A 14,702-nucleotide genomic window follows, 5' to 3' on the forward strand; every position below is an offset into this window, starting at 1 on the left:
TCTCAACCAGGGGGCTGGGGGCAGGTTTCAGGGGGTCTGCCAAGCGTGGCTGGCATTAGACTTGCTAGGGCCCAGGGCAGAAAGCCAAAGCCCCACGGTGCAGGACTGCAGCCCATGGCCCTGAGCCCCTCCACCGAAGGTTGAAGCTGAAGCCTGAACAACTTAGCTTTGCGGTGGCCCCTGTGTCATGAGGCTCTGGGCAACTGCCCTGCTTGCTACCCTTTAACGCCGGTCCTGGCTTTTATATGCAGAAAAACAGGGTGTGGCACAGCTGGGCTGGGGAGTTTTTATAGCGGGGGGGGGGGGGCTCAGTAAGGAAAAGGCTGAGAACCCTGATTTAGCTGCTCTTTTGCTGTGTTTGCACCAGGCCTAGCAGGGGGGGGGGGGGGCTGCTCCTTGACTAGGGCTCTTGGGCTCTGTGGTAAAACCGGCAGTATTGTAGCTCACCTACCTGTGCAACAAGGCTGCTTATAGCATTAGCACTAAAGGCTGAGGTGGACACTGGGTTGGACTCCAGGCCCAGTTCATTTCAGAGCAGAGCTCAGCTGCTGCTCCCAGTGAACTGGGGCTTGATTAGGTCAGAGATCAGCTCAGGCTTCACAACGCCCCAGGACAGCTGTGCTTCCCGAGGTCAGGCTTGGGGAACAAAGTATTCTCAGTGGCAGGAGCTCATTCTCCAAAGAGATCAGACTGAGCCTAAGCTAAGGGGTAAAGCTGCAGCACCTTTGTCCTAGCACCAGATGGAGAGAGGAAAATCCCCGGTTTCTTTGGGGTTTTTGTCCACATTAGTTTTGTGCAGCGCTTAGGCTCCGGTGGGACAGAAAATCTCTAGGGTGGAAAGTTTTCCTTTTTAACACATTTAATAATCTTGTCACAGCCTCTTGCCCAAATGTGTCTTCTCTTGGGAAGCTGTACAGGCCGGAGCCCGTAGGACAGGGGACTGGTGTTAAATCATAGCTAGGGTAGGGACTGTAAAGGGAGCTGCCCTAGTGATGAGTTGGGGATCCCTCGCTGACGACATGGGGAGGGACCTGTCCTACGTTGCTCCCTAGCAGCACCAACCGGCTAGTCACTGGGCTCCAGGCCATCCCGCGGGATCCAGGGGCCGGTAACTGGCCAGGGGAATATGACCTGTCCAGGGGGGACAGGGGGTTGTAGGAGAGGGGCTGTCTGTTAGAATGGGACCGTGTTCTTCACCCGGGGAATGGAGGGGCCCCAGGGGAAGAGTCTGAGCCCTTGGCAAGCGGCCGCGCCCCTCCCGGGTGCGATTGTGACACGGCCGGGGGCGCAGCTCGTGGCCCCGCGGCCCCGGCCCAGCGGCGGGCGGCCATGGAGCGGCAGGAGCAGGCGGGGCCGGCGGGCGCCGCCGAGCCCGGGGAGAGCCCGGACGCGCAGTTCCAGGCCGTGGTGCAGCGGACGCAGGTGCTGCTGCTGGCCGGCGAGACGTGGGAGGCGGACCGCGCCCGGGCCGCGCTCAGCTCCTTCGCCCACGAGGTGCTGCCCGTGGCCCGCCGCTCCGCCAGCCCCGCGCCGCCCAGCGCGCCGCCGGCCGGGCAGCTCGTCTTCTTCCTGTGCCGCGCCCCGTCGCTGCGGGGCCGGGCCGAGCGGCTGCGGGAGGTGCTGCGGGGCGTGCGGGAGCAGAGCCGCGGCGCGCCCGCCGCCCTGGTCGGGGTGATCGTGCAGCCCCGGCCGGAGGAGGAGGCGGAGGCGCGGCGCCGCCTGGAGGAGCTGCTCCTCGAGGTCTTCCAGCCGCCGGCGTCGGGGCCGGGCGCCGCGCCGCGGGTCGAGGTGCACACGGCCGTGTTCCGCCCCGGCCGGCCCGAGGGGGCCCTGGAGGTCAAGAAAGCCGCTTGCGAGGCCCTGAGGGAAGAGCCAGGTGCGGCGGGAGCTCGGCCGGCGGGGGCTCGGGGGGCGGCCGGGGCCGGGCCGGGCCTGGCGCGCTGAGGGCGGGGCGGGGACATGGGGCGCGGAGCGGGCGGCCTCTCCCTGGCCGTGCCGCCGAGCCCGGTCTGAGGCCCCTTTGGGAGGCGCTCTCAGGCCAGCTCTACACATAAAAACTAGACGGGCCTGGCCGTGTGTTGCTCAGGGCCGTGAAAAATGAGATGCCCTGAGCGCCGTCCTGGGGTCAGCCCCACGCCAGTGTAGACAGGGCTGGGTGGAGGGAAGAGTTCACCCATGGACCTCCCTACTGCCCCGGAGAGCTGGATTATCGACACCCATGGAAGAGGCCTTTAGGGGGCGTAGGAAGCATCTACGCTCTGGTGCCCCGGTGGCCCAGCTGCAGCGTGGCAGCTGTGGCCCGGTAGCAGCGGAAGTGTAGACATGCCCTTAGGTGGAAGGTGCTGGGGAGGGCGGAGTATTGTCACTGTAGCCAATTTCATCTTCAGAGAAAGCTCTGATTCCCCAAGACCTCTGTCTCCTAGCGACAAAGAGCGACTGTGATCCCGGGCTGAGGGACGTGCTCGAGACTTGTGCCAGTGGAACCTGGACACGGAACTGAAAATCCCACTGGACTTACTGCCCCATCGCTGCTCTCTGCTGGCACCCCGTAGTCTCTCAGTAGGGCTGCCTGGCAGGATCTGCTGTTTGTTTCTTTCCCCACCGTGTAGCAGCCAAGAGCTCAGCCAGGCTGAATCTCTGGGATGCTGCGATTCCTCGAACAAGGGCCGGTTTTCATTGGGTAATCGAATCGTATTTCGGCTTGAGTCTGAAGCGCCAAGGTAGCTGACGTGATGCTGAGTGATCAGTGTAGACTAGAACAGGTAGTTCAGTATCCTGTCATCTTGTCGTGGCTGTACGCCACGAAGAGCGAGGTTAACTAACCCCCCACCACCTGACAAGCTGCTGAACACAACTTGGCCTCCTTGTCTGTGCTGCCCACTGCCATGCTCAGCATTTTACCTAGTTCGATTGCTACAATGGTGTGTGAACCGAGTGACGTTTCCTAGTGATGACAAACCCTGAGGGAGTGTGATGGGTAGAGGAGAAGGATGTGGCCAGTGGGTCCATGGACGGCATGTATCTGTTGGCCCACGAGGGGAAGCAGGTCCTTGGCTTCTACTCTTGCCCCATGCCCTGATGTAGGGACCATTCAGGAGATGTATGAGGAATCTTTTCCTGAGACCTGAAGAACGGGTCTATGTAATCTTCAAAACTTGTCTCGCTCCCCAGCAGAAGTTGGTCCACTAAAAGCTATTCCCTTACCTTTCATTGTCCGTCTCAGACCATGAGAATGTGGCTGCGCAAGAGCCTGTTTACTCAGACTGTGTCCTTTGTGTAGGAATGTCACCATTATTAGGAGGTGGCCGTGGCTTCCTCAGCTCCCTGTTTAATACGCTCTGCATGTTTAATAAATGGAGAGTTTACCCCTTTCCCTAGGTCATTAGTGAAGATGTCAAATAAATTGGGCAAAACACCTATGCCTCGTCCACTGCCATAAACAAGAACTCCTAACTAAATACTGTCCCTTTTATTTGCACTCTTTGTCCACGATCCTTCAGGCAGTGTTTGGTTTGATTTCCAGACAGTGATGAGATTGTGGTGTTAGAGATTACTCAGACAGCCATTGTAAAGTTGGAGGAAGGTCTTTGGACTATTCCCATGAACTTGATTTCAAGATTCAAGCCAAATTCTGCTGTTCCAGCCTCCAAATATGTGAATTATTCAAGTTTGTATGTAGAACTGTGCCTGAAATTTATGATGAAATTGCAATTTCTTTTTACAATTCTGTGATTTTTATTGATTTTTTTAGCCCAGTTATCCCACAATTATTGGGATTTACCAGTATTGTGACCAACTCTCATTCTTAGAGAGTGGGACTGCACAGACTATCCCCTTACTAATTAATTTGTGCACATTAATGTGCAAAGGCTGCCTGCATGCTAGCATGCAGGGTCTGAAGATCTGCATCTTCCACTCACCGTGGAGTTGATCTTCTTCCTCCATCTGCCAATCTCCCTGAAAGTACCTGCACCAGAGGCCGTTATGGATCCACAACAAGCAGTGCGCCCATGGCCGACTGTTGGCCATCGCCCTTGACCCTAGTGTGAATTTGTAAGTATGAAAGTGCTGCCCAAACCAATCACAAGGAAAGGACCTGTGAATAGGGTTGCCACATGTCCAGTGTTCGACTGGAACACCCAGTCAAAAAGGGACCCTGGTGGCTCTGGTCAGCACTGCTGACCAGGCTGTTAAAAGTCTGGTTGGCAGCGCAGGAGGGCTGTAGGCTCCCTGCCCAGCTCCGTGGGGCTCCTGGAAGCGGCCAGCATGTTCAGCTCATTGGTGGAGAGGGGGCTATAGGGGCTTTGCGTGCTGCCCCAGCCCTGAGCGTTGGCCGGGAACCACAAGTGATGGAGGGAGGGGGAATGGTGTCTGCGGGAGTGGGGCCTAGTAGAAGGGGTGGAGCAGGTTTGAGGCCTTGGGGAAGGAGCAGGGGGTGGGGCAAGGTTGTATGGTTTTCTGCAATTAGAAAGTTGGCAACCCTACCTGTGAATAGGAGAATGTTCGGTGCAGTACAGACAGCCACCTCCTGCCTTCCTGCTGCAGAAGCAGGAAGGGGTGGAGCTCATAGTACCAATGAAGGCTGCTCTCTTCATAACCTGCCTGACTGCAGCAAGGAGGACGAGCTGCCTCATCAGCCCTGAGCCACAGAAACGTTGCTGGCTTCAACATTTTGTGGCTGACTGACACGAGCAAACTGCCTGGCGTTGTACTGTGTCATCTTTATGTTCACATGGGTTCACTTGGGGCAGGTCTGTCGTTCTGTTCTGGGTTTGGCAGCTACTAGCCCAGTGGGACGTGGGTCTTTAATTCTAGCCCCTAGGTGTTATTGCAATACAAATAACTAATAATGCCAAGCCTTGCAGAGTGGGAAGCATTCTGCTGTCCTTGTGTTTGACACCATAAGTGTTCACAGCAAGATGCACTGACCGGTTGATAAATTGGATGTAACTTTGAATCCTAGTGGAGGCGAAGAACAAAAGGCCCCATGTGTGCAGGAGGTTGGGGTTTGGGACAAGGGCTAGTCACTTATCACAGTAGTATCTGAGCTCCTTTCAGTTGCACATTAAACCACATGATCTACATCTATCACATGTCCATTCTCTCATCCCCTGTCAGGGAGAAAGGTGTGTAGTAGTGGGCTTTAGTTTGGAGTTTTTATATTACTAAATATATACCCATGTGGCTAGACGTTGACGTTAGAGAAGGCAAAGTCAAAGACATTTTCCTTGTACTGTGAGCAGAAGGTGGAGAGGGCTGGGGTGGTCCTTAGTTCCTGGAAAAGTTCATTCCACAGCCTCGGACCAGCCCCTGAGAGAGCTCCATCTCCCGCTCAGGCAAGCTTTACCCTTATTGTAGAGAGCTCCATTGGGCCAGAGGGGTAGAGTGGTCCATGGAGGCTCTATTGGGTGCTTGGGGAAGCAATAGGAGGAAGTGGAGAGGCTTATGTCAGCTCTGCTGATTGAGGGAGTGTGTCTGTCATTTGTGAACTGAGGTCATAACTTAAGAGGCCATGTTAGAGCTTTGGCTGCTAATGGATTCCCAGGGAGCTGCTGTGCTAAGAGTGTTTCTTCCAACTATGCCTGGCAAGATGTGGGTGAGCATTTCTTTTGGATGAAGAGACCACGGCCATTATCTGTACCTTTGTGATCTCTAGATTAGGCTGCTGTAACATGCTCTTTGTGGGGCTGCCTCCTAAGGAAACGTGGAAACTGAAACTGGTGCTAAACATTGCTGCCAGATTGTTTGCAGTGGAGCTTCAGACCAAGGGGAAAGAACACTAAGCTCTGGATTCTCAACAGGCTGCTCGATGCTTTACACATGCAGATTGAGGAGCTGGTTTTCAGCTCTAAAGCTCTGAGTGGTTTTGAACCCAGTTACCTGAGACTTCTTTCCTCATGTGATCACGATGGCGTTGCAATCAATAGCCAACCTGCAGCAGGAGTTCCCTGGCTTTTGATGCGGGCAGGTGGCTGGCAGGGCATGCTCAGCAAGGGCTCCTTGACTCTGGAGATTGCTTCTCCCTTGCTGCACCAGATCCCGACTTTGTTAATCTTTCCCACATGTTGCCAAGCCCCTTCTCTTTCCCCAGGCAGCGAGAAGAAGGGGTGAGCTGAGAGCTCCTGGTCCTGAGACTTTGGGCAGGCTATTAGTTTGGGTGGCAATCTGTGTGGTTCTGTTTGTTGATTATATCTGAGAATGGGAATTGACTGTAAAGGTACAATGGACTTGAGGTGGGGCCTGTCCTTATACACTGAAAAAAAATATATGTATAGAATTTTTTTTTAACAATTTTTCATAACATTTTCTTTGCCAGAAGACGCTGTTTGGGTTTCACGAGCCACCCTCTTCAAAGCCCTGGGGGCGCTCTGTGTGGCGTGCGCTGCTATTGTTGGAAGCCAGTACATGAATACTCACACCTGAGACTGGGGTCCCATCAGGCCTGCTCCCTGCCCACAGGTGGGTGTCCTTTGACTCTACACTGCCAAGTTACATTTAGCCATTAGCAAATGAATCTGTCCACAGCAACGTCCCATTAGTAAACCCATTTGTCTAACGTAGTCTGTATGCCAGATGGAAGCTGGTTAAGTGACTCGTGCTGTATTCTAAGTAAAATATGCTTAGCAGTTCATTAGATTTTGGCATCCGTAACTAATTACATTTGTTGCATCACTCTTACGGCAGGGACTCTTATACTGCAATATGCTCATGTCACAGGAACACTACCCCAATGCAGGGCCCATTCGTGGCAATAATAGTTTATATGGTCTCTGGCCAGTGCCTTTTATCTGTGGATCTCCAAGCCCTTCACAGCATCCCTGTGGGGTGATAGAAGTAAAACTTTGTTCCAGTTGGAGAGAGGATGTCTCTCTTCCTGTTCTAAGTACCTAGAGCCTGATTCAAGCCCCTTTGAACCACCCAGCTGGCACAGAGGAGCTGAATCTGACCCTGAGGATTCCCTGGGCATAGCATAGCCAACTCAGACACCAAATACCCACAGTCTACCGTGCCCTAGAGGTGATGCCCATGGTGGAGCATGCCCATGCGATACCCAGGTAGTGTAATGTCCTATGTACCATTTATATTGCTGTAAGGGGTAGAGTCCAGTTGGGTCGGGGTTGCATTGTGCTCTTCACTGAACAAACATACAGTACGTGACAGTCCCTGCCCCAAAGACCTTACAAACCACACCTGGTCGGTGGGTCTAAGCTAGAGCAGTACACATGAATCATGAGATTCATGGAGGTGCAGTTTGCTCCCATAAGCAGTGCCAAGCGTGTCTTGCTATAAGAGAAAGTTTGTCCCTGGATTTCGAGGGTGGGAAGGTCTTAAATCCACATCGTCATTGCCCGGACACGCCAGCCCCCACCTGTGTGGCTTGTAGAAGCAGCCTTGTCATGGGTTCACTTTGCTGCCCTCCAAGAGGTGCCCCGACCTGTTTTTGCTGGAGCTGTGCTGACGTTCTCCTGGCCTCTGTACAAAGTTTGGGGCAGGGGGATTGTTTGTGCCAGATGGAAATGCTCACCCCTGCTTACCAAAGCCAAGAGAGAAATGACTCTCGGGTTGAAAGCAAGGGGGTGCAGCCTGGTACGGAGTACCGGTAAAAAGGAGCCGCCAGTATTGGCCCTACCGTTGACTTTAAAGCGCTTTAAGGGTCCTGCTTAAAGTGCTGCCGCAGCAGCTCTTTACATTCCTGCCCCTTTTGTGCCCCCCCATTGGCGGCCATTACTGGCAGGGCCGCCGATAGGGGGCGCACAAGGGGCAGCGACGACCCGGCAGGGCTGCCGATAGGGGGCGCACAAGGGGCAGCGATGACCCGGCAGGGCCGCCGATAGGGGGCGCACAAGGGGCAGCGACGACCCGGCAGGGCCGCCGATAGGGGGCGCACAAGGGGCAGCGACATTAAAGCAGTGCCGTGGCAGCACTTTAATGTCGTTGCTCCTTTTGCCCCCCCTGGCAGCCCACGGGGGGGAAAGAGGGAAGGAGCAAAAGAAGTAGCTGCCCAGGGCCGCAATTTAAAAGGGCCCAAGGCTCCGGCTGCCGCTGCCACAGCCCTGGGCCCTTTAAATTGCTGCTGGAGCCCCGGGCGACGTGGGCCAGGCAGCGCAGATGAGCTGGCTGGGGGATGCTGATCCCAGCCCCGCCTCTTCCCCCGAGGCCCCGCCCCTTCCAGGGGAGCCGGAGCTGGCCCCGTACCGGTAAGAGCTCCATTTTACTTTCCACCCTGACGACTCTTATACTCAAGCTACGCGAGGGGTTTTCCATGGCTTGGAGAGTAAACCAGTTACAACCAAAATAAAACACGTACTGAAGTGCTTTTTCCCTTCAGGCAAAACATAAGAATTAACATTAGTGACTAGGCAGCTGGCTCCTCTGTAAACGTGTGATGTGTTTTTCTTTAATGGTGTGGTCTGAATCGCTGTCACATAGGGAGTGTACAACCATATGGTTACTAATGCATGCGTGTTACTTACAGCTCACAGCCGCTGTCTCCTAACTTGATGTTTGTGTCCCACCCCCCTTCTTTTTTCTTCAGGCCTCCTCCATCTGGATCTTAACTACCATCCAAAATAAACATCATCATCATGTAATATTTGTGTGTCCATACCTTTACATTTAAAATTAAAACATTTTTCACACTTTAAAACATGAATATGCAGCAGTCACGTTTTAGGTCTTACTCCTCGGAACAAATACGTTTGCTATCAGAAAAATGGAAATATGTTTCAGACTATTCTGATATTTCCACTATTTTTCACTTTTTAAATGTCAATTTTCAGTCCTGTGGTTTTCTCCAATTAGCACACTAGCCAATCTTGATAAATGCGATTACCAGCTTCAACATAAAACAGGGCAGATCAGCTAGACTGGTTCATTAAGTGATCATCGTGTTGTCACTGTGGATCAGGACTGGGGTTACTACGAACGCATCACTGAAAGAAGTACAGCTTTATATTTTGAAGACTAGTTAGTGCAAAAATAAAGTGCGATTTATGCTCACGTGTAAAGATCCAGTTGAATTTTACAGGTGAATAACAAATGAATCTTAACATTTATTAAAATTAGTTTATCACTTCTGAGATCACTTCTGAATATTATTTTAACTAATTGACCTTTTTACCTCTGTTCAGACTCCTCCGTCTGTTATTCCTTCATCAGACATCTCAACATGAGTCAACAGTGCTGGCAGCAAAAAAAGCAAACGCAGTCTTGGGTTGCATTAACAGGGGGATAGCATGCAACATAGACACTCTTTTGTTTTTGCCTGTGGGTGCTTTTGAAGAGGTGTGTGTGTGTTTTGGGGTGGGAGGGGGTGCTCTGCAGTTTGGGGCAGTTTTCAGCATATTTATACACTTCTTTCATATTCTAGTGATTGAATGTGTCTGTCATTGGTACCTTTATTTTAATAATGATTAAATTGTTATGAATTACGTAATTACATTATGAATTACAGTATATTAAAATAATTGCAATCAGCTACAAGCTGTCTTCACTAACGTCCCAGTTTAAAAACATTGTCTCACTGTAGCTTTCTGGATGAAGCTGTCAACAATCTTATTTACATCTAGTTCCCGGGTACGATCTACATCAGGGGTGGGCAAACATTTTTGGCCCGAAGGCCACACTGGGGTGCGAAACTGTATGGAACGCTGGGTAGAGAAGGCTGTGCCCCCCAAACAGCCTGGCCCCTGCCCCCTATTCGTCCCCTTCCACTTCCCACCCCTTGATTGTTCCCTTCAGAACCCCCGACCCATCCAACCCCCCCTGCTCCTTGTCCCCTGACTGCCCCCTCCTGGGACCCCTCTGCCCCAAACTGCCCCCCCCGGAATCCCACCCCTTATCTAACTCCCCCCTGCTCCCTGTACCCTGACTGCTCCAACCTATCCACACCCCCGCCCCTTGACAGGCCCCCCAGGTCTCCCATGCCCTATCCAACCCTCCCTGTTCCCCAACCCCTGACTGCCCCAGAACCTCTGCCCCATCCAACCGCCCCCAGGCTCCCTGTCCCCTGACTGCCCCCCAGAACTCCCTACCCCTAACCGCCCCCGTCCCCTGAGTGCCCCCCAGGACCCTCCCCCACCGCCACCCCCTTACCATGCTGCACAGAGTGGCAGGAACTCGCAGTCCCGCTGCCCAACTGCGTGGGAGGAAGAGCAGTGTGGGAGGGGCCGGGGGCGAGCCTCACAGGCCAGGAGCTCAGGGGCTGGGCAGGACAGTCCTGCGGGCCGGATGTGGCCCACTGGCCATAGTTTGCCCACCTCTGGTCTAGATACATGTTAAGGACAGCTACACTATTCAGTTGTGTCTGTCCCATTGATGACTGGAGATCATTTTTAAGACTCCTGAAGCTGGAGAATCAGCATTCTGCGGTTCAGGATGATACAGGCACAGTGAGAAGGATTTTTATACGTTTGCAGTACAGCTTCCAGGGTACTGCAAGTGACTCCAAGATCTCTTTCTTCATGGGTAGCAGCTAATTTAGGCCCCATCATTTTGTATGTATAGTTGGGGTCATATTTTGCCACGTGCATTTAACATTGAATTTCATCCGCCATTTTGTTGCCCACTCACCCAGTTTTGTGAGATCCCTTTGTAACTCTTCGCAGTCTGCCTGGGACTTAACTATCTTGAGTAATTTTGTATCGTCTGCAAATTTTGCCACCTCGCTGTTTACCCCTTTTTCCAGGTCATTTATGAATATGTTGAATAGGACTGGGCCCAGTACAGACCCCTGGGGGACATTACCATTTACCTCTCTCCATTCTGAAAACGGACCATTTCGTCCTACCCTTTGTTTCCTGCCTTTTAACCAGTTACTGATCCACGAGGCGACCTTCCCTCTTACCCCATGGCTGCTCGCTTCGCCTAAGAGTCTTTGGTGATGTGCAATTGCTGCTGCTCCAGGTTGCTGCAGGATGGGGTGACTGCAGACACTGGAACTGAGAGCAGGGTGACTGCTGGGCCCGGGCATGGAGAAGGGAGCCACAATACTTAAATGCAGAGAAGACAAAAGCTGGACCTAGGGAGGGGAGGGGAGGGGAGGGGCAGCTCAGTGGTTTGAGCCTTGGCCTGCAAAACCCAGGGTTCTGAGTTCAATCCTTGAGGGGGCCATTGAGGGATCTAGGGCCAAAAATGGGGATTGGTCCTGCTCTGAGCAGGGGGTTGGACTAGATGACCTCCTGAGGTCCCTTCCAACCCTGAGATTCTATGATCTGGGGGGTGGATGGGATCAAGGAGCCTCTGGGGGATGGGAAAAAGGCTGCAACTGGGAGTTGGGGGAGGGGAAGTGTGGGACTGGCAGTCCAAGGGAAATGGGGGGTACTGTGGGGGAGAGGATGCCAGTCTGATGAGTTTTTTGGGGAGACCTGGGGCTGGCTGGACAAAGAGACTGGGACAAGGAGGATGGAGTCTGAGATTTGAAGAGGAGCCTGGGCAGGACCCTGGAATTGGAAGCCAGTGTGGTGTGGAAATGGGGGTGAAAGGGAAAGATGACTGGGAACGAGGAGCCAGGGATGGGGAGACTAAAACTTGCTGGGCAAGGAGACTGGGCCTGGGATGAGAAGCCTAAGGAGTGGAGACTGAGATGGTGTAGGCAAAAAGAATGGGACTGGAATGAAGACATAGGAGGTGAGTAGGAGACAGGGACAGGTTGGAGGGGATAGGGCAGAAGGGATCAAGCTTGAGGGGTCTGTTACCACAAGAACACTCTCATCCAGAGGCTGAAGTGGAACCCACCATTCCTCTGCTGTCAGCAGTATCTGTGAAACCCACTGCCAAAATCCCATACCCCTCTAGTGCTGGTCCACATAGAGGATGACAGCCTACTACTGCTACCAGTTACTCTGTTATCTCAAGTGGCAGAGGTCTGTGCAGTGGATCTAGAGGTCCCTGCTGATAACCCATGTGGGGGCTGGTATGATGGCACATGGTGGAATTTCTGTTTTTTCATATTGCTTTTTTAAAAAATCTAGGAAATTACACCCACAAACTACATTCAAAGCACATTAAGGTCACAAAGTCATGCACTCAAAAGTTAGGAAAGGCCAGAATTAAGGTTGCCAGTGCAGCCTGAATTTGGTCCCCTTGCGTGTATGTACTTGTCATGGAGCCACAAGATCAGTGCTATGCCCCCAGCTTTTGAAGTCTCTTGGAGGAACTCCTTCAGTGTGCCAGACTCCCAAAGGATCTCACTCTTCCTTCAGGGTAGGCCCTGCAGTCTCACTGCCTCCTAGACTGAGCTACAGGGGCTTCAGCACTGCTGCTTCACGCTGAGAGCGCTGCCCAGTGAGTCCAACGGAGCCAGACCCTGGCAGACTTGTCCACTCTTCAGGAGCTAATGCTCCCCAGCCAGGATTTATAGTGCTGCCGGTTTTCAAAGCCGAGTAGGATTTATTCGTCATAGAAGGGTAGGACTGGAAGGGACCCCAAGAGGTAGTCTAGTCCAGTCCCCTGCACTCAAGGCAGGATTAAGTATTATCTAGACCATCCCTGACAGGTGTTTGTCCAACCTGCTCTTAAAAATCTCCAATGATGGAGATTCCACAACCTCCCTAGGCAATTTATTCCAGTGCTTAACCACCCTGACAGGAAGTTTTCCTGATGTCCAACCTAAACCTTCCTTGATGCAATTTAAACCCATTGCTTTTATCCTCAAAGGTTAAGAAGAACAATTTTTCTCCTTCCTCCTTGTAACAACATTTTATGTACTTGAAACTTACCATGTCGTCTCCCCCCTCTGCCCCCCCTTCTCTTCTCCAGACTAAACAAACCCATTTTCTTTCAATCTTCCCTCATAGGTCATGTTTTCTAGACCTTTAATAATTTTTGTTGCTCTTCTCTGGACTCTCTCCAATTTGTCCACATCTTTCCTGAAATGTGACACCCAGAACTGGACACAATACTCCAGCTGAGGCCTAATCAGCATGGAGTAGAGCAGAAGAATTACTTTTTGTGTCTTGCTTACAACACTCCTGCTAATACATCCCAGAATGATGTTTGCTTTTTTTGCCACAGTGTTACACTGTTGACTCATATTTAGCTTGTGATCCGCTCTGACCCCCAGATCTCTTTCCACAGTACTCCTTCCTAGGCAGTCATTTCCCATTTTCTATGTGTGGAACTGATTGTTCTTTCCTAAGCGGAGTACTTTGCATTTGTCCTTATTGAATGTCATCCTATTTACTTCAGACCATTTCTCCAGTTTGCCCAGATCATTTTGAATTTTAGTCCTGTCCTCCAAAGCACTTGCAACCCCTCCCAGCTTGGTATCATCTGCAAACTTTATAAGTGTACTTTCTATGTAATTATCCAAATCATTGAAGATACTGACCAGAACCAGACCCAGGACCAATCCCTGCAGGACCCCTCTCGATATGTCCTTCCAGCTTATCTGTGAACCACTCTCTGGGAACAGTTTTCTAACCAGTTATACACCCACATTATAGTAGCTCCATCTAGGCTATATTTCCCTAGTTTATTTATGAGAAGGGCAATGCAAGACAGTAACAAAAGCCTTACTAAAGTCAAGATATACCACATCTATGGCTTCCCCCTCTTCAGAAGGCTTGTTACCCTGTCAAAGAAAGTTATTAGGTTGGTTTGACATGATTTGTTCTTGACAAATCCATGCTGATGGTTACTTATCACCTTATTATCTTCTAGGAGTTTGAAAATTGATTTGATTACTTGCTCCATTATCTTTCCGGGTACAGAAGTTAAGCTGACTGGTCTGTAATTCCCCAAGTTGTCCTTATTCCCCTTTTTATAGATGGGCACTAGATTTGCCCTCTTCCATTCCCTTGGGATCTCTCCCATCTTCCGTGAGTTTTCAAAGATAATCGCTAATGGCTCAGCTTTCTCCTCAGTCAGCTCCTTGAGTATTCTAGGATGTATTTCATCAGGCCCTGGTGACTTGAAGACCTCTAACTTGTCTCTAGTTCTTTCCCTATTTTAACCTCAGAGGCTACCTCATTTTCATTGGCATTCACTCTGTTAGGTGTCTGATTCCTGCTAAACTTTTTGGTGAAAACTGAAACAAAAAAGTCATTTTGCACCTCTGCCATTTCCACATTTTCTGTTACTGTTTTCCCCCCACCCCTCATTTAGTAATTGGCCCACCCTGTCCTTAGTCTTCCTCTTGCTTCTAATGTAGTTGTAGAATATTTTCTTGTTACCCTTAGCTTAATCTCATTTTGTGCCTTGGCTTTGCTAATTTTGTCTCTGTGTGCTTGTGTTGTTTGTTTATATTCATCCTTTGTAATTTGACCCATTTCCCCCTTTTTGTAGGACTCTTTTTTGAGCTTTAAATCATTGAAGATTGCCTGGTGGTCTCTTGCCAGACTTCCTATCTTTCCTACACAGTGAAATAGTTTGCTCTTGTGCCCTTCACAATTTGACCTGAACTGTTTCTATAACTCATCTGTATCATCATCATCATCACTAAAGCAGGGGGATCAAACTCATTCACTGATGAGGACCAGATGACCCTTTCACGTAGGGTTAGTAGACTGTATTTTCTGCACACATTTCATGCTTGATCATTGTCTGTTCTCCACTGCAACCCCTTCCACATCTAAATCCCTTCTGCCCTTCATACAGAGGGATGTCAATTAGGCTCAGCCTGTGTCCTGCTGCATCGATCCCTCTAGCCAGTTTCACATTGCAGCTGGCTCTGTGCAAGCTAGCGAGATACTGGGATGTTG

At 51.3% G+C, this 14,702-nt stretch overlaps 1 protein-coding gene across 1 annotated transcript in view; it reads left to right on the forward strand.

Annotated features, from left to right (window-relative positions):
- Positions 1-445: 445 nt before the first annotated feature.
- Positions 446-14,702, forward strand: part of LOC140899603 (angiopoietin-related protein 6) — a 36,319-nt gene continuing 22,062 nt past the window's right edge. Inside the window, exon 1 of the mRNA XM_073315393.2 lies at positions 446-1,876. Coding sequence (XP_073171494.1) covers positions 1,330-1,876 — 547 coding nt within the window. The 5' untranslated portion in view covers positions 446-1,329. The remainder of the gene's footprint in view (positions 1,877-14,702) is intronic.

This window comes from Lepidochelys kempii, chromosome 17 (genome assembly GCF_965140285.1).
Source record: "Lepidochelys kempii isolate rLepKem1 chromosome 17, rLepKem1.hap1, whole genome shotgun sequence".
NCBI classification, from domain to species: domain Eukaryota; kingdom Metazoa; phylum Chordata; order Testudines; family Cheloniidae; genus Lepidochelys; species Lepidochelys kempii.